Raw genomic sequence first — 21,671 nt, forward strand, 5'->3', positions numbered from 1 at the left:
CTGTTGTTATTTGTTACCTGTTGTGGCAGCTGTTGTTATTTGTTACCTGTTGTAGTAGCTGTTGTTATTTGTTACCTGTTGTGGTAGCTGTTGTTATTTGTTACCTGTTGTGGCAGCTGTTGTTATTTGTTGCCTGTTGTGGCAGCTGTTGTTATTTGTTACCTGTTGTGGTAGCTGTTGTTATTTGTTACCTGTTGTGGCAGCTGTTGTTATTTGTTACCTGTTGTGGCAGCTGTTGTTATTTGTTACCTGTTGTGGTAGCTGTTGTTATTTGTTACCTGTTGTAGCAGCTGTTGTTATTTGCTACCTGTTGTGGCAGCTTTTGTTATTTGTTACCTGTTGTGGTACCTGTTGTTATTTGTGTTACCTGTTGTTATTTGTTACCTGTTGTTATTTGTATTACTTGTTATAACAACCCGCTTGTTGTAACACATGTATTGAAATAGCAGCTGATCCCCCTGTCCGGGACCAGTAACCCTTTAAGCAGGACAGGTTACTTCTTAATGATTTTATTATAGATTATAAGGTAGAAATCAAAATATTCGAAATCAGGACTGGCCACGTTTCCATATGCACTTTCCAAAACAGCTAAACAGTCAATTTCAGATTTGCAGGAAAAAGGTCGTAACTTAAAACGTTGTATCGATTTCATATTTTGCCTCCACACGTGTCCACAGCCCTTGTTTCTCACTTCTATGAAGAGACTTACCGTGAGCGTTGCATTGGCTCCCACTTTATCGATGCTGTTCCAATTTCCGAGGTTCGATGTCACTTCCCTAACATCGAGTATGTATGAAGCTGTGTGAATGCTATCCCAAGCACCTCCATCGTGGCCCTCTCGCCAAGGGCGCCACCTGGTGACACCACATAAAACTGCAATCGCCATGCACAGTTGGACGAACTTTCGAGTCGATGGCATGGTTGCACTTGCTCAAACATACAATAATACTCAACTACATTAGGACAGTGTGAATTCGTCGGCGGAATTTTAGTATGGATTTTAATTTCCGTGCCAACGAAATTTTGCGTAATCAACATTATTTCCTCGTTGAGTGCACGGCATCTGAAATACCCACTACTCAGAACAAAACGAGAAATATGTTGAGCAGTCGACAGCAAGTGAATACATCACTCACACACTATCACACAGTTATGATATTACTATATGCATAAAAAAACTTGTTTGTGTCTATAACATACAATCAGATGAATATTTGCGATCAGCTCCATCGAACAGACATCTCTGTATAGAGGACACTATTAAAGTTTTCCTTGACTGACTAATACATGCAGGTATGACATGATCATATTCATAATCATTCCAAGTGATTATTATGCATATATGCATATGAAATTTTTTATGCATACCGAACTTCCAGGGCAGATAGATTCATCTGTGTTACTGAGGGTGCATCCACCAAGTATGGAAGCTCTGAAAAACACATGTAAGAACATGTCACACGCATGTAATCTACATCAACACGTGAGAAAAATAATTATAATCGACCACAAGCCGATTGTCAATATGTGAAGACGACATAGAATGAAAACTTCGGCACGCACCTTTCTGGCAATATTCTCCGTGATAGTAACGCGAACACGCCACGTCGCCACAGGACCCCGTCTCCGGATCGCAGGGGGCGCCACCGTAGCAGTGACACCGCTCCTGGCAGCCTGGCGGCGCAAACTTGCCATCCGTGCATCCTGGGGAGAAAATGAGACTCGGTCAGACACGAGGAGGTGCCGATCTAACACGAATCACCTTTATCGATCACGATGACATATGCACGCATTGGTTCATGATCAACCCCATCCACAGGCTGCACACTAGCTGAATTTTTTGACTTGCACGATTAGAGATGAATTACACTTCTACGCTGAAGCATCCAAACGGCTGGAAATGCTCACGAATTACGTAACCTATTCCTCCGCAGGAACTCAACGTAATGAATGCAAGCAGTGAAAGTAAATGCAACGAAAGTAATCAACTTTGCACATCTTCTGCAGCCATCGCATCCACATACACACACACACGCACGCACGCACGCACGCACGCACGCACATACACACGCACACACATGCTCTCCATCGCAACGTGCTGCAGCGCCATGAAATTTCCAACTGAATATAGAGGCCAACACTAGCCTATAAAAGACCTCCATGCACCCTCCCGGCCAATACTCTTCATGATAGCAAAGCAAACGACCCGGCCTCCCCCTCCAAAAAGTAAAAACCCCCGACCCTCCCCACTCCGCACACTACGCACCCTGCCTCAGGCGCTCGACACGGGCTTCCTCGCCCGGTTTCGATGGCGCGTCAATCTTCCTCGTCTCGTAGACGGACACGAGGCGGTCGCTGGCGCCGCCGCACTCGCCTCCGCAGAAGAAGCGGCAGTCGCTCGACTTGCCGAACCCCGTGTCGTAGACTTGCGCGCAGTAACACGCCTGGCCCCGCTTCAGGCCGGCGTACGGGAACGATCGCTGTCGACAGGCTGTCGAGAAACACGCGAGGATAGAGTGAGACGCGTGTACGAATTCCAATTGTCAACAGGTCCGCGCGACGGACTCGCGCGTCGCTGCGTATTCGCGTCAAAAATTGTTCGGTCGTCGTCGCAATGTAAACACCACGATTATTCTATTCATCCAAGTGCGACGACCGTATCCACCCCTGGACATTGTTGCTAGCTTGATCAAACCCAACCAGCTTATCTGTGTTTTTCACGTGGGCACACCGAAACAGTTCTTGGCCCAGTTTTTTATAACATTTTTTTTGCAAAAATCACGTTAGGCAGATAGGTTCATTACCGGCTACTACGTCTCGTCGAAAATATTAGCAAACAATTTTTCACGAGAAAGCTCTTTTTAACTCGCGCATGTTTTAGTTTCAGATGCAGGCACCTTGTTGAAATTAACATTACACTGGGGACTTGTGAAACATCTCACAGCTTACCTATTATACAGTTTGCGACGCTGGAGCTTTGTAGATTTCCATCTGAGATTTGTGTAGCAAAGTTTGGATAGGTTTCACCGTCACCGTAGCAACCACGATGTGCTTTTGAGATTACATCCTGATGCTCGTCTTTTGCTGCTGCAACGTTACAATGTGATCATATGATTGTTATCACCTAATTAATTTCTTAGGTACTTACTAATTTAAATTCGTAATTTACAATGCACCAACATGATCCACCCACCATTATGGTTCTTGTACGAATGTTTTAGTATGATAAGCAGCATAATAACAGTAATCAGATTTTCCTCCTTATAATAACAGAATAGTTCTGCACACGATCTGTCGTGCTGTATGGCCGATGATCATCTGGTAACACTACATGTACCTACCTCGCACTAATTCAGTGTGCTACACAAAAACGGTGCAACTAGCCAAGCCTTTGAAATCAATACTCGAGGGAAAACCCTATACTAGCTCATTCTGGCAAATAGGTTTACGCAGCTCAAAAGCCCCGGAGTGACACACAGCCTCAATGTGTGCACACAGATAACACAGAAGACAGATCAGCTAGAATGTGCTCAACAGTTGCTCGTATCGTATCGTATCGTATCATATCGTATATTGTCCCACTCTTGTATTTCACGAGGCATCACTTCTGGTGAAGGTGCGAGAATATTCTGGGAATGTGAACTTTCATCTCATCATTTTCATTAATTTGTACCTCCAGCATTTAATTCTGCTAATCTTATTCTTTGATCCCTATATTTTAGTAATTTCCTCACGTGGTCGGAAGCAATATTAAGTAACTTGGGATTACTCGATATTCCAACATTCCTCCACAATTACCAAATAACATTACTCCTACATTAATTTATTTTTAATTAATCAGCATACAGCCTAGGTACGTAAATGGCATTGAGACATGCATCACTTACTGCTTAGATAAGTTCCCAGTTACTTTTAGGAAGTGTCTAAACAACCGGATTCAGTTTCGGAGTCCTGAAAACTAAACAACCGGCTCTCTTCTCTGATTGGCTAATTTTGTCACTTATTTATTTTATTTTTTATTATTTTTGGCTAATTTTATTTTATTTTAGAATTAGGAATAGGGTTAGGGTTAGGGTTAGGGTCTATATCCACAAATTCTAAGTTGGTCTCAGTGGCTCAACGGTAGAGATTTCACTTCGTGATAGTAAGGGACCGTGTTCGAACCACATAAGATGTTTTTATTTTCCTCTGCTTTCTGTATTTCTTTGTATTTTATTTGTTTCTGCATTTATTTGTTCTGCATTCATTTATTTGTTCTGTAACTTCTGTTTATGTTTGGAATTAAATATATTTCTTTATGTTTTGCATTAAAAATTGTCCTATTACATATTTGTCCTGTTATGTTCGGAAACTGACCAATCAGAGAAGAGAGCCGGTTGTTTAGTTTTCAGGACTCCGAAACCGGGTCCGGTCGTTTAGACACTGCCTTACTTTTATGCAGAAAAAAGACTAGGAACATAACAGTACTGCTTGCTTTATTACTATTGCTAATATTAAAGGAATAATATGGCCATTGATTATGCAATGTTGACGAATGCTAGAGTAACTGGCACCTTGTGTAGTTAATAAGTACATTACCTTATAGCCAAACGCGTATGAGTTTGTCCAATATCACTGCTGGTTACTAAGAAATATCTAATTGAAATCTGCAGTCCAAGAAATGTTTACAGTTTACAGTTTCACTTTCAAACCTCTGCCAGCGAAACGGGTGTGATAAAGATTTATAGTGCACCGGACATTTTCGCACGCATGCTCGGCCGTACGCAATGCTATCATCAGTGATTTTGTAAACACGGACGCTCGTGATAAGGAATTTTTTGTCAGGGCTGTCCATGTGCGTCCGTGATTAGTATGTGTGTTTTACTCCATTTCCATGTTTAGTCCGTGGCCGTGGTTACACAGCTGACACCTCCATTTTATCTGACGTCCAAAACATACGGGCCGCACAAACGTCATCGACAAGTTATCATTCGACTCCTGAATGACATTTACGGCACGTGAATGAATATCAACAAACGATTTCAAGTCTTGTTTGTAATGTAACCAGCAGTGATATTGGACAAACTAATACGCGTTTGGCTACAAGGTAATGACTAATGCACTTATTAACTACACAAGGTGCCAGTTACTCTAGCATTCGTCAACATTGCATAATCAATGGCCATATTAATTACGTATTCCTTTAAGGAGCGGTATGATTGGTGGAAATTATATTATATAAGATCAAGCATTAACACCCCAATTGTTTATTTAGTGGTGTGACTCGGAACATACCACCTTCAGCTTATTTATATTAATAATGGCTAATGCCAATGCATAGCAATAGCCAATACTGCCAATAGTGGCAATACAAATAATAAATAATAAACGTGTTTCCAAGATGACACTCTACAGAATGTACCACTCACTTTAAAAATCAGCGAACAGTTTACAACATGCAATTTCACATGCTAAGAATGCATTCACACGCTAGGTTTGTTAATGCTATAAATGCTCTGCGAGGATGCGCTTATTTCTGGGTCGAGTGGGTAGCTAGGACAACTTGACATCACTTGCCATTCGCATTGCTTTCATCATTGGCAGGCTCATACTAGCGTGTATGTATGCTACTCAATGAGGTCTATTTAATTTAGTCGCGTTAAAAACTCTAGCATGCTTGCTTTCATATAATAATAATTATGCAGAACTTACCAAATACACGGCTATGAAAACATAGAAGCAAATATGTAAACCAAATGTTCAGACTTCCTGACTCCGCCATTTTCCTTTACTCATCGGTCTCACTGACCCCCCGGCAGGGTTACAGGAAATGAATCGACAGAGCTGAAAAAGCCAAAGGTCTATGCTAGGCAATGTCACAATTTATTACGACATGAGACGCCTGATTAATACAAGCGTCGCTGTTCGTATAATAATTCAAAATAGGATATATTTTCATATATTTTTCGTCATACTCATAAATTGTATTTACATTCCCTACATTACATTAGATGCCTACATACACTAACGTCCTTACGGGCCGCAAACTTTAACAGAGGAACATCCCTTTGTACAGAATGTGTACTGACGTCAGGTGGCGCTGGCGTTATAAACATGGGGAGTAAACTTCACTCATTTAATCCTCAGTTTTAGTCTAGTTCAAATTGCAATAGCGGTATAACGTTAACAGTATGCAAACTCGATGTACAACTGTTTTATTATGTGAAAAACAGTCTTATTGACATCACGTAAGGCAGAATTGACGTTTTGGCCAAGATCAGAGACGGAGACCGGGAAAGGGCCCACCGTCTGGTGTTTGTCACCACAGGCACTTGAAGCGTATCAACTGTAAACACACGCCGCCGCCATTGCGCGTACACTGACACATAACTATATATTTATGTGTCAGTGTACGCGCAATGGCGGCGGCGTGTGTTTACAGTTGATACGCTTCAAGTGCCTGTGTTTGTCACGTTGATTTTTTTGTCGTTGAATGTCTTCAATTGATTCAATGGACACGAGTTTACTTTACTTTAGCTCTACCCGTGTACGGTGTAGTCCTTCGCTCTTTTACAGACACTGATGATTCCTAGAGTAGTGACACAGATATGTAACTTCATAGATACGATAACATAATCCACCAAGGCAGCCAATCGCCCAGTTATGGTAGAATGTTAATGTATTAACTATTACTATTAGTATTAAGTATTAACTATTATATTCTTTGTGCTTTGTACTTGTAGCATTATGTGTTTCACTGTTCGTCTTTCTATTACAGGTGGTGTAAAATACTCAAGCGGCCAACTTCAACCATTATGAATAGCATACACTGAACGCTAGTCGCAAACATCGTCGAGCCATGACGGGTTCAATCGGTTTATAATGAGATCAGATACCTTCTGAAAAGTTGGTCATGTCATTCAATACTCATCTCAGCGTGTTATCCATGTAAGACTAGAGAAAAGTTGATCACGTCATTATATGCTCATCTCTGCGTGTTATCCGTGAGATATTAAAGAAAAGGTGGTCACGACATTATATGCTCATCTCTGCACGTTATCTGTGAAAGACAAAAGAGAAACTCATCACATAATTATATGCTCATCTGTGCGCGTTATACGTGAAAGACTAAAGAAAAGGTGGTCACGGCAGTATAAGCGCATCTCTGCGTGTTATCCGTGAGATATTAAAGAAAAGGTGGTCACGACATTATATGCTCATCTCTGCACGTTATCCGTGAAAGACTAAAGAGAAACTCATCACATAATTATATGCTCATTGGTGCGCGTTATACGTGAAAGACTAAAGAAAAGGTCGTCACGTCTGTATAAGCTCATCTCTGCGCGTTATCCGTAACAGATTGAAAGGAAAACTTGTCATTCGATGCTCATCTCAGCCGTACTGTCGGCGCTCACCATCGCGCTATTGTGCATCGTCGACACGGCGGCGCCGAGTCTCATGTTCCAGCACCTCGTCTACATCCTGCAGGTCTGCTTCGTCATGCTGTGCATCGTCATGGCACACCACATCATCTCCGCGCTGTACGCCGACCACGAGCTGATTGCCTACCGCCTCACGTCCACGTCGTGAGCCGTCGCCGCCGCCGCCACGCCTCGACCTTCGCGCGATTTGTCGCAATCTTTCTGGAGCGGGGTGGAGGGGAGGGTTTCGTCCGCGCGACGGACGACGATGGTCGATGGGATTTGATCGCACGCAGTGCGTCGTCGTGAGCGCAATCTTACGCAAGCTTCCGCCATTTCTCGCGAGGTCGCGAGCGAAGCGGTCATGTCGGACATGAGTCACGCGGCGGTGGCGGCGGATGCCGGCCGGCTCGACCGCTCGCCCGCAAGTGGGTCCTCGGCGGTGGACAGCGCGCTGTCGACGCCCGACAGCCTGCTAGAGGTCGCCTCAGTCGTGTCGTCGCTGTCGGGCGAGGCGTACGGCAAGCAGTACTCGACCGAGAGCAGCCTCTCGTTCGCGTCGGCCGTCGACGAGTTCGACTTCTCACCCGAGCGCGTCGTCATGGCGACGCTCGACTCGGACGCACCTCACCCGTCTGTCAAGCGGAAACTGGGAGTGGCTGGCCGAGCGTCCGAGGTGGAGGTGGAGGTGGCGCCGTGCGCAGAGGGAGAGGTGGGGGCGCTGCTGTGCAATGAGGAACAGGCAAGCGCACTGCGGCGTGACAGGGGAGAGGCGAGTGTGCTCCGGTGTGCAGAGGAAGAGGTGCGTGTGCTGCGGCGTGATGGGGGAGAGGTGAGTGCGCCACTGTGCATCGAGGAAGACGCGAGCGCGCCACGGCGCGACGGGGGAGAGGCGAGCATGCCACAGCACGACGACGGACTGCTGCGGCCCGCCGACGCCGACTCCGCCAAGAACCGCTCGAGCGAGACCCTTGTCGAGGAGTTACGCGAGCGGCATGACGGCATGACGCGTTCGTCCTCGTACCCCTGCGAGACGATGTTCTACGAGGGCAACCCGGTCGGTGCGATTGTCTTCGGCGCGTGGGACAACATCCTCGGGCCGCGCGTCGTCGCCGCATGGACGAACACCGCGCGCTCGCCGCCGCCGGACGCCGACGACCTGCGCTACGTCGCGGGTCGCGCGCTCGCCGGCGAGCTGTGTCGCGACGTTGCCGCGGCGACGTCGTCGTCGCGCGTCGAGAACAAGCTGCTCGCGCTCGCGGGCCGGCGGCTTGTCGTCGACGCGTACGTGTTCGGTGCGGCGCGCGAGCCGTCGCGCGTGAGCGCGGTGGCGCTGGTGCTGCCGCGCGACGAGCGGGCCGCCTTCCTCGCGACGCACGCGCTCATCGCAGACTGGATGCAGCGCATGGTCGGGAAGATGCGCGTGCTGCTAGAGGTGGTAAGAGACAATCGCACGGCCTGGGGGGGGGCGTATCGGTGGTAGACATGCGATGCTCTGGTAGCGGTGCCGTAGTCACGGTTACGTGATTGGTATTGGCGGTGGATAGTGGCGAGTGATGAGATGCGCGGGGAGTAGTGCCACCGGTAGTAATGCACAGGTGTTTTTCTAAATGTTATTTGTTTGAACACACAAGAGCTGTGAGAAAAATTATCAGGACGATGAGTTGGAATGGTGTCTAGTTGTGTATTGGCATTAGGCTCACAGCCTGGTCTGGCTATAACTTATAAGATATGCAGAGTACAAGTCAAAGTACGTTGGTATATTCGCCATGTGTCGGCTTCTAAAGAAAAATCCTGCATCCCTGAATGTAGTAAATGTATGATTGTGCAACTGGCAATGGTTATATGTGTGTTCCATCAATCATTAATGTAAAAGAATGCATTTACGTGATATGTAAATGCACTTGTTCATCTTATACATTGTGGTATTTGCCACATACAGGTTTGCTTTGTGTTTCTAGGAATCTATAATGGATGCTGTGAAAGATTTCTCTATGTACATACCAGACTTCATGGAAATGATAAGTAGTCTCCGGCTGGTTGGATTGCCACCAAAAATTAATGTAAGCAAATTAGTATAAGTATTTTAAGTTAATTAGGTAACAAAAGTGATTTTATATTATTAAGGCTATTTCCAAGTATTTCTAATGTTATGTATTATATTTTGGTAATACAGATGTTTGTAATAAAATGAAACTATAAGTATATATTATAGAACTATTAAGTTCATTTATGAACAGTATTGAGAGTGAATTAAAGCAAGTTTTGTTTAAATTATTCACTCCTGACATTCATGTGGTGATGTAGGGAATTTTTGAAATGTTTTTGCTTTGATTTGCTTCCAGACATGTGATACTTTGCTTGGGGCTGGAGAGAACATAGAGGTGCAATTTATAGCGAAGGCTATAGCCTCACACATGCAGACATTCGGCTGCACAGTCGTTATAGGACAAAATGCCCAAACCGTTAATGAGGTACAGTAATTTTTCTGTAGAGAGATTTTCTACAGAATGTGTATTTGAGATTGCAGATATTAAAGTGAAAACTGTGATGTGTGATCAGTTAAACTGAGTTGATGTAATGCATAAACGTCTAAATTTTATTACTTCCATGTACTTGGTAACAGTAATGGTAACGCAGAGCTGGCTGTCAGTTAAATTGGTCAGCAATGTTAAATGTCTAGAGGTTGTAATTTATGAATGAATTGGATATATGAATCATTAATTACCAAACGTGCTCTTCACAAATTTATAAAAGCAACCTGTTAATCTGATGCACATTGCATTTTAAGATGATCAACACCCTTGGAATCTTCCTATTACCAGAGGAAAGGCAATGTAGTAGATATGTGCTCGAAGACAGTCTTTGGCCTTATCACCCTAGTCTCTTTCTTCAAGGCCTTCTAATGGTAAGAATACTGCACATTTAATTGCAGATTTTAAATAGTCACGTGGCACCGTTTTTCACATTTATATTATATTATTTAAATATCTTTTATGTTAATGTTATCCCTGCACTGAAATTGTTGTGTGGGATTCTACTGTGCACCTGTGCACCAGGCGTGATTGCAGGGGTGGCAAGGTGAGAATATAACTCTCGCCAGTTCATTCTCACGTGCCAGTTACATTTGTACTTCACACTCGTTCCCGGTTTATCGTTTCTATCTGCACCCTGCCAGCTACACAATTCTTACCTTCATCCATATTTCGTGTACAGGCTTTCCAGCAGTCCTTTACAACATTTTAGGGCTAATTTTAGGGAAAAATTAAGGTTTTTTTTAGGGCTATTTTAGGAATTTTTAGGGATGAATCGAAACATTTTAGGGATAAAATAAGTCAATTACCTTTCATAAACATCAACGTGTTAACGTACAGATACAGTTCTACGTGGTATGTGTCCAGTCTACCAGCTATTCCTATCCTCCAAGTCCTCGATACGACTGTACATCATCAAGTTTCATGCAAATTAGGCATGTCTTGTACATCCAGCCAGGAACAGGGTCGTATAATCACACACTGAAGCTTAGGAATCACTGGTAGACTGAGAGTCACAATACTTACTCTGTATAAAGATAACTAGAAAACATAGCGTATTCAGAAATTGATGGGGGGCGAAATGTACCTTGGCTGCCGCAGGCAGGCCCGCGTGCCGTAGGCATGCCAGTGCTAGGGGGGGTCTGGGGGCATGCCCCCCCAGAAAATTTTGAAATATTTAAGCCATTTTCCTGCAATCTGAGGCATACTGTGGGCCATATTCTCATGTCTGATAACACTATCTCAACCCTAGACTAAACCCTACAACCCTTGTCTAATTAGCAGACAAACTATGCGACACCTTGCAGACAGCGCCTGTTTAGTAACTCTAGGCTGTTCCATTTACCATAGACATGCCAGATACAAAATGCCTGAAAAAAAACAATGTGTCCAACAGTCCAAGCGAACAATGCGAACAATCAGTGCAAATTTTGTACAGTGCAACTGAAATGATGAATATAACCTTGCCGCTGCAGAATGCGGAAATTAAGCCTAGAAATCGTAATGATTCTGCAGAATGAGGAATGGTTGGAGACCCTGCATTAGACATAATTACAAACCAAAAGTTCATCATCTCATCACCAAAAACTCCAAACAAATCTGCGAAATTTTTTTTTTAGGAATTTGAATAAAATTTTAGCCCTTTTTTAGGAATTGCATACGTTTTTAAAGTTTTTTTTAGGAATTTTAGAGCGAGCTCAAAATTTTAGGAATTTTTAGGAATTTTAGGGGCGCTGGAAAGCCTGCGTGTACCAGAGGTGCACATTGCTGCAGAAGCAGGAGGGCAAGAGGAAAGTCTTGCCAATTAATTTTCGCTTCTAGTTAATGTCGTGCTTCGCTCGTCCCATTTCTATCGCTGCTATCTGCACCCTGCCTGCTACGCGCTTCTTCGTTCATTCGTTCTCGTCATCGCAGCCGTCGCAATTCATTTAAGTTCCCGCTTCTCCCTCCCCGTTCTATCGTTGCTATCTGCACCCTGCCTGCTACGCGTTCAATCCTTCGTTGGTTCGTCGCAGGAGCGGCAGGGCGAGACGAACATCTCAGCGCGTGACGTGCTCTGCAGCCGCTACCCGACGACGGTTGTTGACGTGACGACGAGCGAGGTGAGGCAGTCGCCGCCGCTACACGAGCATGTGCACCGCCGCTGCGATGCGCTCGCGCAGGAGATACACTGCATCTGGACGGGCAAGCGCGAGGACGAGCTCTACCCTACAGTGTAAGTCACCTGCTATACTCATAGTATACTGCAGTGTAAGTCACCTGCTATACTCATAGTATACTGCAGTGTAAGTCACCTGCTATACTCATAGTATACTGCAGTGTAAGTCACCTGCTATGCTGCAGTGTAAGTCACCTGCTATACTGCAGTGTAAGTCACCTGCTATGCTGCAATGCATACACAGTGTATATTGTTCGAGTCATGGGGAGGTCTGTGTAGCAACCGTGTGCCACAGTTTGCTCTGTTTCACGTTTTGTTGTGATTACTTTCAGAGGTGTTTTCCAGCCAGTTGATTATCCAGACACTTTGGTGCAGAATTTTCTTTATGAGGTGAGTAGTAGTATATACGCATTTATATTTAATCAATTACAAAGCTCTGTGTCTGAGCTCTTCCTCCTAGAGCGTGTAAACAATGTTATTGTTTATTATTAAGCACCACTGTCACTGTGCTTACATTTCAATTTACAAGCTTGGTGCTTGGACTTTGAATGTCAAATGTATTTCCCTAATATTTTCTCGATCCCTGCAGCTTTTCCAACTGAGTGGAAGCAATGGCGTGAGAGAAACCTACATACAGAACTTTATTCGGCTACTATCACGAAAGGCTCTAGCACTTATCAAATACGTCGAGACGCATACGTGAGTGTAAAAATCATATATTCAACTTCATAGTGGTATACTGTGTGTATAGCACCTCAGTAATGTGTATATTATTATAATTCCTGTATATGAAGTGATATGACAGTGGCAACATGTTTATTCGTGAGCACACGTAAAGAAACGGCGCCGCCCGTGGTGCACACGTAGGTCCTAACTGCCGTTGTATCTTGCCACTCATCTATCATCCATGGCATGTTACTCTGTGAGCTCGGCGGCACCATGCCATAAATGAGCGCGCTCACTCGACCGTGTTCTCGCGCTGCGAAACCTTCGAGCGAGCAACGCGTTTCTCGTATATCTCTGCGGCGCTGACAACCCGCTCCGATCTTTCCTCTGCTCAGGAACTTCGGTAGGGACCCTCTGAAGACGAGCATGCGCAAGCTGAAGCACGATCTCGACCTTGGACAGGAGGGAGACTTCCGGATCGTGCTGGCGCAGGCGGAGAAGCTAAAGCCGGGATTTTTCTGCTTCCTGATCGGGAACAGCAAGCTGTTTGCGGAACCGGTCTACGACATCTAGGCTGCGAGCGAAACCGCCGCGGCACGTTCCCGAAGTTGCCGGCTGTCCTCGAACGGCTCTCCTTGACCGATGGTGATTTTTAGCTATCGGTTTCTTCCACGCATCTTTATTTTCTTGTGTGTTTTTGCATCCCGCGTGGATCCTCGGCCGCTCGACTGTCGTCGTCGTCGTTCGGGCGCGTCGTAACAGCAAGATTTTCATCTGTGATTTTTTCTAGCGAGTTATCTACTTTTTTTTATCTTGAAACGTGAAACCATTTGTTGCTCAAGCGTAATCTCGCACGACAGAGACGGCCCAGGGTGTATCTCAGACCTTACAGACGTCCGCAAAAAACTGCTATTATTATAGCTGTGTATTCTCCGCTAGCACACCTGAATACCTCCCGACCCACTGCATCCTTCAACCTCCGAAACGTCCAGCATGTATATCAATCAAAATAATCGCGCAGTGCGTGTAATGTAACGTTTATGCGAGAAAAGCTGTGAGTTTGAGTTTGAGTTTGAGTTGTTAGAATTTATGTTATATGCGTTTTGTTTATGCTATGTTATAACCAGGAATAGTAAGGCCAGGTATCGTGTCAATGTTTGTTTACGTTTAACGCAAATAAATACAGTAATCACTATTATCACAGGCACTCGGCTCATGAAAATTTTTCTATGGAAATTATATTTATTTAGTGTGCATCATTTACTATATAATGAGTCGATCAGAAAACAGATGTTAAAGAATGTCGTATTGTGGCAAACCTTTCCAGAATGCAACCTTTCCGTTACCTTGGGTATTACTGTAATTAGTGAAACGATGTTAAAATGATAAAATCAGGGATATCTTGCAACATTATGTATATATACTGTGTAATGAATTTGTTAATGCTACCACAACTCGAGTTTGAAATATTGATGTTTGATTCTGATTTCGAGTTATTGAAGTTAGATTGACATTGATACTGACCGGCCATAGGATCTGAATACGTTTACACAATGTATGGATTGAAATGATTTAGTAATGTCTACTGTAAAAGTGCAAAATGCATATATTTCCATGTGAAATTCACTATCTCCATCTCTCTGCGAATACCAAATGCTTTCATTTGTATTAAAGAATTATGAGGTGAATTGCATAATGTCTTCTAATAATAACATATTAATTTTTTAGTTTTGTCAAGTCTGCCTGTTGATAAATCCTGTGTAACACTAATGAGACTGGATGCATAGAAGTGTATCTGATCCATGATAGTACTGTGATAGCTTATATTAAGTGAAGATAATTTATGCTGCAATCTTTTTTATTTATAGATTGTGTTTCACACAAAATAAAAATCTATAGCTTATGTTCAACTTATATGGTTCAACATTATATTCACTAATTTGAATTTATCTTTTCACGTTTTCTTGTACGTGAACATTTTATCATCGACCAGCTCTACCCGTGTAGCCCTTTGCTCCTCCTACCGGTTTATATGACATGGAAAACGTGCTGGGAAACGGCAGTGAATCTTTTCTGCATGGCAGGATAACTGGTGCCAGCTGAGTAATGCCGCCACTATTTAAATCACACACGGTGGTGTATTTGAGCTTTTAGTTAGCGTTTGATAAAGGGCCCAATCTGGCTCAATTGAGTTTGGTGGCATGCTAAAGTCAGGACATTTGCAGGCTAGCATTTTTCAGTTGTATCACGGGCTATTGCTTAGCCTACCAAACTATAAATATTCACTGTTGTTCCCAGTGCTGTTTCCCAGCGATGTGGGTCATATAGCCCTGTAGCGGTAGTGAAGGGCTACACGGGTAGAGCTAGAAAAAGCCAACTACATAATGCGTAGCCAAATGTGTTCAAGAACAAACCTTAAAACTACAATTTCAGTGAGGATATTTAGTACACAAGTTGAATTCAAATAATATGCTTATATATACAGTAAATTATTCATATTTACAAAACTGTTACAAATTATGATTGTATAAAAAGTAGACAACTTCTAGCAGACTCTGGACCGATATTACAAGAACAAATTTGATTTAAATATCCTCCGACTAAATCTAATACTAGCAATGCTGATAATAAGCATCAATTTCTACACACTGGTACACTGAAAATACCCAGGGAGTTGAGAATATATTCTCAACTCCCTGGGTATTTTATATGTATCACAAATTTCGTAAATGTATGGATACTGAATACCGGTAGCAACAGAATGTTTGATTTGTCAACTCGAGATGTATTCAACCTTCAGTGGATTTACATAATGAGGCCATACCTTCTTAATCCATTGTAAATATACGTGATGCAATATCATCTATTACCCAATCGATGCCTTCTAACAAGTTCTCGCCTGTAACTGCACTGCAGTGATAAATTTGCCAATGATGCGTTTTGATCTCGTCTAGTTCTAAAATCTGCAAAAATGAATTAAAAACTCATGTTAGTTTCCTAACTACACATAACAGGCCTCGAATTAAGCGACAAGAGGGGCAAGGCAATTTTTTGGGGGCATGTGAGAAATTGCCTTGAATTTTATCTAAAATGGATGGGCACCGAAGCAACTCTCACAATTTGAGAAAGGCACCAAGGCACTTTTGTTTTTTACTGTGTATGTACAGACCGTCTCCCGCCCACATGTACATCGTCTTCCGCCCCCATGTAAGCTTACACCGTAACACCGACCCCTGTACCCCCCTCTGCTAATGGAAGTACAGTAACAGGGTTCAACATTAACTTTTTATTTCACTAGACCATCGGGCTAGTAACTGAGGAAAACCACTAGCCCTGACCTAACTTTCACTAGCCCAGACCCATGCAGACCATTGTTATGGAAAACTTTCTGTCATCGTATGAATTCTACACAAGCTACACACCGTACAGATCGCAGCTGGCCATTCTTGCGCGAGCGTTGTTTCCCGCGCTTTAAATCGATTTTCAGGGGCAGTACGGCGATTGATAGGGGCACCGACAGCAATTGCCGTCGGTTAATTCGAGCCCTGACACACAATATTTATAAGTTATGACACGACACAATTACATCATTATGTCTGGATGGCAATAACTGTATTTGCCCACAAATTTTATTAGCATAATTGTAGTTGATAAATCTCAATTGTTAGGAATAATGAATTGGTTCAGTGTTTGAATATTAGCCCAGCCCTTTGATTTTTATGGATTTTGTTACATGTTGTATAGAGAAAATCTAAATTTTATCAATATCAGGATTGGCTGGCTTGTCAAGTCAATATTGCCTAGGCCTTAGTGAGTCTTTGTCTTCATAAGGCCCTGCAATGTTACCATTTTACACAACGTCACTCTTCTCAAACTTAAATTAGAAACAGATACCTAAATGGTCGGTGGACAATGATGGCTGATCTACAGTTGATTACAGCATTACTTGGCTGCAAAGACCATTTTGTTAGAATAGAGAATGTGAAATAACCTGTCGTATATCATCAGCTGAGAGTGCTCCTGGTAAATCCTGCTTGTTTGCAAAGACGAGCAACGTGGCACCACTTAACCTCTGTAAAATAAAACGTAATTAAGAATTCATCTATTCATTTACAGTATATTTCACAATATATTTAATGGAGATTATGTTGTTGTAACAATTCAAACATATTTAACATTATACAATTTCTAAACATGGTAATAAAAAGATATAAAATATTGGACTCTGGTTGTAATAATCCATCAAATGTCAGATAAGGTAGTTCACATCATTTTTCAACAAGCACAGCCGACATAATTTTAAACTTCAGCTAAACACGGCAGGTGCCAACTGCAATACTATGTTACAACACATTTCTAACACTGATGCACAGCTTTTCACAGTACTATGCAGTACCTCTTCTTGTAGAAGGGAATGTAGCTCTCGCTTGCAATCTAAAAGTCGCCTTTTGTCTGCACTGTCCACCACCCATACCAATCCATCGGTGCTCTCAAAGTAGTTCCTCCAATATGAGCGGAGAGACTTCTGGCCTCCGACATCCCACACATTTAATTTAAATCTGCAGCATTGAAACATTGTGGAATTTATAACTTAGGAAGAAGCTCAAGCTGCTTAACTTGGCTTTTTTAAAACATCTGGACTATCTAGATTACATTGAGAATCAGATATATGCTACATTGTGTTTTGAACATGCTACAATACCGTTAAAACCCACTTTACTGTCCTATTGCTAATTGAGTATAATACACAGGTATATCCTTGACAACTCATTATTGTTTAAAAAATTATGGATCTATCTGGGTTAATTATTACTCAACCGTGAAGATTGAAAACGTACAGCTGACGTTTCGCCTCCTATCATGATCAGGAGGCTTTCTCAAAGCTGACTGAAGATTATCAGTTTTGACCATCAGATGGTGTAGTGGTCAACAGCTTGGTCCACACGTGACTGAGTCTGTATCCCCTTCGTCACGGTTGATGTTCGGGGGTCTTGCGGATCCAGATGGCCTCCTTAATCCAACGCCTGATTTTGATTAGCTCGCGATCGATGATCTTCGAATTATCCCAATCGATGGTGTGATTGTCCTTCGCTACGTGGTCCGTGACCGTGGATTTGGTTATTTCGGTAGCCGACTGTTTTCGTTGGGCCCTTGTGAAAGATTTGGGTGCTACGGTGTCTATTTCCTTTTTATGTTCTTTAAGGCAGGTTTCAAATTTTCGGCCGGTGTCTCCAATATAACTTTTTTCACACATTGCACACGGTATCTTGTCGACACAGTCTGTAATGTTGTGTATAACTGTTCTGTCCTTAGGGTGTACCAAATGCCTTTTCAATGTCTCAAGTGGTCTAACTGTTGATAAACAGGTTAGGGATACAGACTCAGTCACGTGTGGACGAAGCTGTTGACCACTACACCATCTGGTGGTCAAAACTGATAATCTTCAGTCAGCTTTGAGAAAGCCTCCCAGGGTGGTCCACAACCTAAAATTCAAACATGTAAAACTGGGAACTTTAGAGGAGTACATTAGATATTAATTGAAATATTGTGCGTGAAGCGCACATCATGAGCGCGAAGTCACTTGCGGCCGGGGTCGAGGACCCGCCTTAGGGGCCTAGAAGCTCAGGGGTTTTAGATGCTCTCTGGTGCAATCTGAGCCTTATTTTGGAGCATTTTTGCACAAAATTTATGCCCTATATTTCAAAATAATTTGGGTTGAGTCAAGAGTCATGAGTCAAGAGTCATGAGTGATGAGTCATTTTTCATTGTTCAATTTGTATACTAGTGTGAATGTAACCAGTAAAATGTTATAAAGCAATGTGCGAAAAATGCAAATAAATATACTATAAGGTGAAACTATATTTTGCTATATTTTATTCGGATTGAGCGTCGTTACTGAGTAGAAAATCAAATATCGTAATAAAGGCTTTAAATTCCCAGTTTCCTTTTCCTAATTGCTGCCCAGGCATCTGCTGCCTCGTGGAAAGGGAAGTCCTGAGCTGGTGGGCCTTCCACAGACACCATCATAAGGGCATTTAGTGTGTTCTGAATCAGTCTTATATATTAGAAGTCTAGGTAGAAGGAATCTGATGAAATAGGCTGGTTATTGTGAGCTGTATTTTATTCATAGCAGAGTGCGAAGCGCTATGATATGAGGCTCATGCCAAGTAAAAGTCTATGTCGGACAAGTTATTCATTTGGCTAGTTGCCCGATTGGACAACTAAAAAATTTCTAGTTGTGTAATATTCCTAACATCCTTTGAGCCAGGGCGCTATCGCACGACATTCTCACATTATATTTTCAAAGGTTGCCGAAAAAAGCGGCCTGCGAGGCACGCATCTGTGGCTGTGCATATTGACGCTGCGTACGTGCCTGCTGGCTGAGGGCGGCATTGATTGAAGTACTGGGGGGGGGCACGATTGTTTCAGTCGCGTGCTGCTAATCACTACTAAAATGTAGGGGGTGGGCACCTCTGGACTATGAAAGAGCGACAGCAAAACTCTTTCCAGGCATGTGCGCAGGCACGGACACACAGGCATGTGCACAGGCACGCGTACAGGCACGCATGCATGAATCAGATCAAGCAGCTCAGAAGATGTAGACGCACTGTATGATTCGACTGCCCAACAAGTGGGAGCCCATGCACAGAGTAAAACAGTGTAATAGACTGTAATAGTGTATGCTACAAGCGCGCACTGTGACTACGCGTACGTCATCCCGTTCGACAGTGCAGTACAGTTGCATTTTGTTTTGTTTGTGTTGTTTCTTGTTTTGATATTTCAAACCTGTCGCCCTGAACTCCAAACCTGTCGCCGATTTTCAAACCTGTCGGCCCAAAACTCAAACCTGTCGGCCTTACATGTTAAAACCCCTCGTGGACCACACTGGCCTCCTGATAGGTGAAACGTCAGCTGTACATTTTCAATTTTCACGGTTGAGTACGTAACAATTAACCCAGATAGATCTATTAGACTACCAACCAAATGAACTTATTTAATGAGTAAAAAATTATGATAATTGACCGTCTATCATGGGTATAGAATTAAAAATAGCTTGCCCTCTATGGTCTAATGTCTTGATGTTGAAACCAAGTGTAGGTGAGATTAAGCTTATGTCTTCACCATTGAATTTCTTCAATATAGTCGTCTTTCCAGCATTATCTAGACCACTGGTTAGAAGTGCAAGGTCCGAATTAAGGAATACACTTATAAGTTATAGATTGATAGCTTGTCATTTGACTTCACAACTGTTGAATACATTCTCTTGGTTTATTTTATCAAATTCAAATTCAAATAAAGTTTATTGCACAGATAATCGTAGATCATACAGGCAAATATGCTACAAACTACGATAAAACAAGTTCCTAGGATAATAAAAACATCATAATACATGATAATATATTTTTTTGTTATTTAACATAAATTAACGTTCTATCCAAAAAACAACAACACTGGGGGTTGTTATCGACGCTTCAAGTGCCTGTGAGTTGGGACACCGTCACCGAATGCGACGATTCACTCACTAAGTTATGGAGTTTAGAGTCGAACGATCTCAAGAGTATATTTTAAAACATCAGAAAGGATACAGCATGAGTAACCTCATTTCTTTTTCCTTTTGTTTCATCTTTCTTAAAATCGTTAATAGCCCCATTACAGCGAGGTGTTTGGATTGTTAACTATTTCACAACGATGGACGCCGCCATACATAAACACAAGAGATCACGCGTGACTTCGCGAGATGCGACGAGAACCGGAAAGAAAATAAACCTAGAAATGTAAGCGTTGTACATGATGTATCCTATGATGTATCATTGTAATTTGTATGTTATAAAGTCGACTATTTACCTGTGTTGGATTGGCTAGTGTCAGTAAACCTACAGGCTACATTACTATATACAGTATATTGTGTAAGCAAATAAAACAATCCCATGATTGGTTTTCACAACATAGTCATTCATATAAATCGGTTTACTTTACTTCTTCTTCTTCTCGGGTCACTACACTACACTCGGCCCAGCCACTGCAGCACACAGGCCTTGGCACGGTGGTTGAAAGCCTCAAGGTCTCCAGGGCTACAGGGCTCTGGCAATAAGGGGCATTTTAGGAGATGTCCCATAGTCTGGTCCTCCCCGCAGTCTCATTCGATTGGACCATCTTCAGTGTATCCCCATTTCTGCATGAGTGCCCTACATCGACCAAAACCTGTCCTGAGGCGATTTAGGCACAACCACGTCGGCCATACCTCGTTGGCTCCGGGCGGAAGGGATTCCTGGGGTGTGAGTGAAAGCTTATGTTGGCTTGCCTGAAGATGCTTTGACCATTGGGCGATCCTGTAGTTTTGGAGGTTGTCATCCAGGGTTTGAACCACGTGGATGAAACTGTGCCTGGACTTTAGTCTCTTCTTTACTGTTTCATGCTGGAAGAGGGGGTGACGAGGGTCATTTTCTTGGTTAAGTTTCTCTACTTGGGATGAAGCCATTCGTCTAACGTGTGGGGGAGCGATGCCACAGAGCAGGTAGAGGTCATCTACGTTGGTTGGTCTCAAGCATCCAGAAATGGCTCTGCAGGCAATGTTCAGAACTGGGTCCATTTTTGCAGCATGGGGCGACCTACTCCATACAGGGCATGCATACTCAGCCGCAGAGTAGCACAGGGCGATAGCAGTGGTTCTGATTGTCCCGGCATCTGTTCCCAATTTAGTATTGGCCAACTTCTTTAGAATACTGTTTCTGGCACCCACTTTGGCCTTTGTCTTGATGATGTGGATGTATAATTTATAAATAAACTATTATGTACTAATGTACATCTAACTAAATAACTAATAACTACTAATGTACTATGTGATTTTTGTAAGTTAGAGAGCGGTCTAAAGTAACACCTAGGTAGACTGGGCTATAGGTATGTTTCAGCCAT

The 21,671-nt window shown here is 43.0% G+C and overlaps 4 protein-coding genes across 12 annotated transcripts in view; 2 read left to right on the forward strand and 2 right to left on the reverse strand.

Moving 5' to 3' along the window:
• LOC106812714 (receptor-type tyrosine-protein phosphatase kappa-like) overlaps nucleotides 1–5,996 on the reverse strand; it is a 34,882-nt gene extending 28,886 nt beyond the window's left edge. The window contains exons 1-7 of the mRNA XM_014816656.1: nucleotides 5,972–5,996; nucleotides 5,692–5,823; nucleotides 2,950–3,087; nucleotides 2,267–2,491; nucleotides 1,564–1,704; nucleotides 1,369–1,432; nucleotides 710–854 (exon numbers count right to left, since the gene is read on the reverse strand). Of these exons, the coding sequence (XP_014672142.1) occupies nucleotides 710–854; nucleotides 1,369–1,432; nucleotides 1,564–1,704; nucleotides 2,267–2,491; nucleotides 2,950–3,087; nucleotides 5,692–5,761 (783 nt within the window). The 5' untranslated portion in view covers nucleotides 5,762–5,823; nucleotides 5,972–5,996. The remainder of the gene's footprint in view (nucleotides 1–709; nucleotides 855–1,368; nucleotides 1,433–1,563; nucleotides 1,705–2,266; nucleotides 2,492–2,949; nucleotides 3,088–5,691; nucleotides 5,824–5,971) is intronic.
• Nucleotides 5,997–6,088: 92 nt separating this feature from the next.
• Nucleotides 6,089–14,668, forward strand: LOC106812718 (protein C9orf72-like). 7 transcript variants are annotated; one of them, XM_014816662.1, is made up of 9 exons: nucleotides 6,089–6,327; nucleotides 6,758–8,232; nucleotides 9,362–9,463; nucleotides 9,746–9,874; nucleotides 10,192–10,308; nucleotides 11,950–12,149; nucleotides 12,425–12,482; nucleotides 12,682–12,791; nucleotides 13,154–14,668. In XM_014816662.1, the coding sequence occupies exons 2-9, from the start codon at nucleotides 7,765–7,767 to the stop codon at nucleotides 13,329–13,331; spliced, it is 1,362 nt and encodes a 453-aa protein (XP_014672148.1). In that variant the 5' UTR covers nucleotides 6,089–6,327; nucleotides 6,758–7,764; the 3' UTR covers nucleotides 13,332–14,668. The 7 variants fall into 7 exon arrangements, with proteins under 7 accessions (XP_014672148.1, XP_014672150.1, XP_014672149.1 ...); XM_014816664.1 differs by having other exon boundaries at nucleotides 6,089–6,318; XM_014816663.1 differs by having other exon boundaries at nucleotides 6,089–6,291.
• On the reverse strand, nucleotides 14,599–20,479 carry LOC106812721 (ADP-ribosylation factor-like protein 2). Its single transcript, XM_014816675.1, has 5 exons — nucleotides 20,345–20,479; nucleotides 19,817–19,927; nucleotides 17,155–17,317; nucleotides 16,750–16,830; nucleotides 14,599–15,721 (listed from the first exon to the last, which is right to left on the reverse strand). The coding sequence occupies exons 1-5, from the start codon at nucleotides 20,407–20,409 to the stop codon at nucleotides 15,587–15,589; spliced, it is 555 nt and encodes a 184-aa protein (XP_014672161.1). The 5' UTR covers nucleotides 20,410–20,479; the 3' UTR covers nucleotides 14,599–15,586.
• A 10-nt stretch (nucleotides 20,480–20,489) lies between these two features.
• Nucleotides 20,490–21,671, forward strand: part of LOC106812719 (glutaminyl-peptide cyclotransferase-like) — a 10,825-nt gene continuing 9,643 nt past the window's right edge. The window contains exon 1 of one of the 3 annotated variants that reach the window (XM_014816670.1): nucleotides 20,490–20,533. The gene's annotated coding sequence lies outside the window, so the exon portion shown is untranslated. The other 2 variants (XM_014816672.1, XM_014816671.1) reach the window with 2 other exon arrangements.

The sequence above is a fragment of the Priapulus caudatus genome, unplaced genomic scaffold (assembly GCF_000485595.1).
Source record: "Priapulus caudatus unplaced genomic scaffold, Priapulus_caudatus-5.0.1 Scaffold678, whole genome shotgun sequence".
NCBI classification, from domain to species: domain Eukaryota; kingdom Metazoa; phylum Priapulida; class Priapulimorpha; order Priapulimorphida; family Priapulidae; genus Priapulus; species Priapulus caudatus.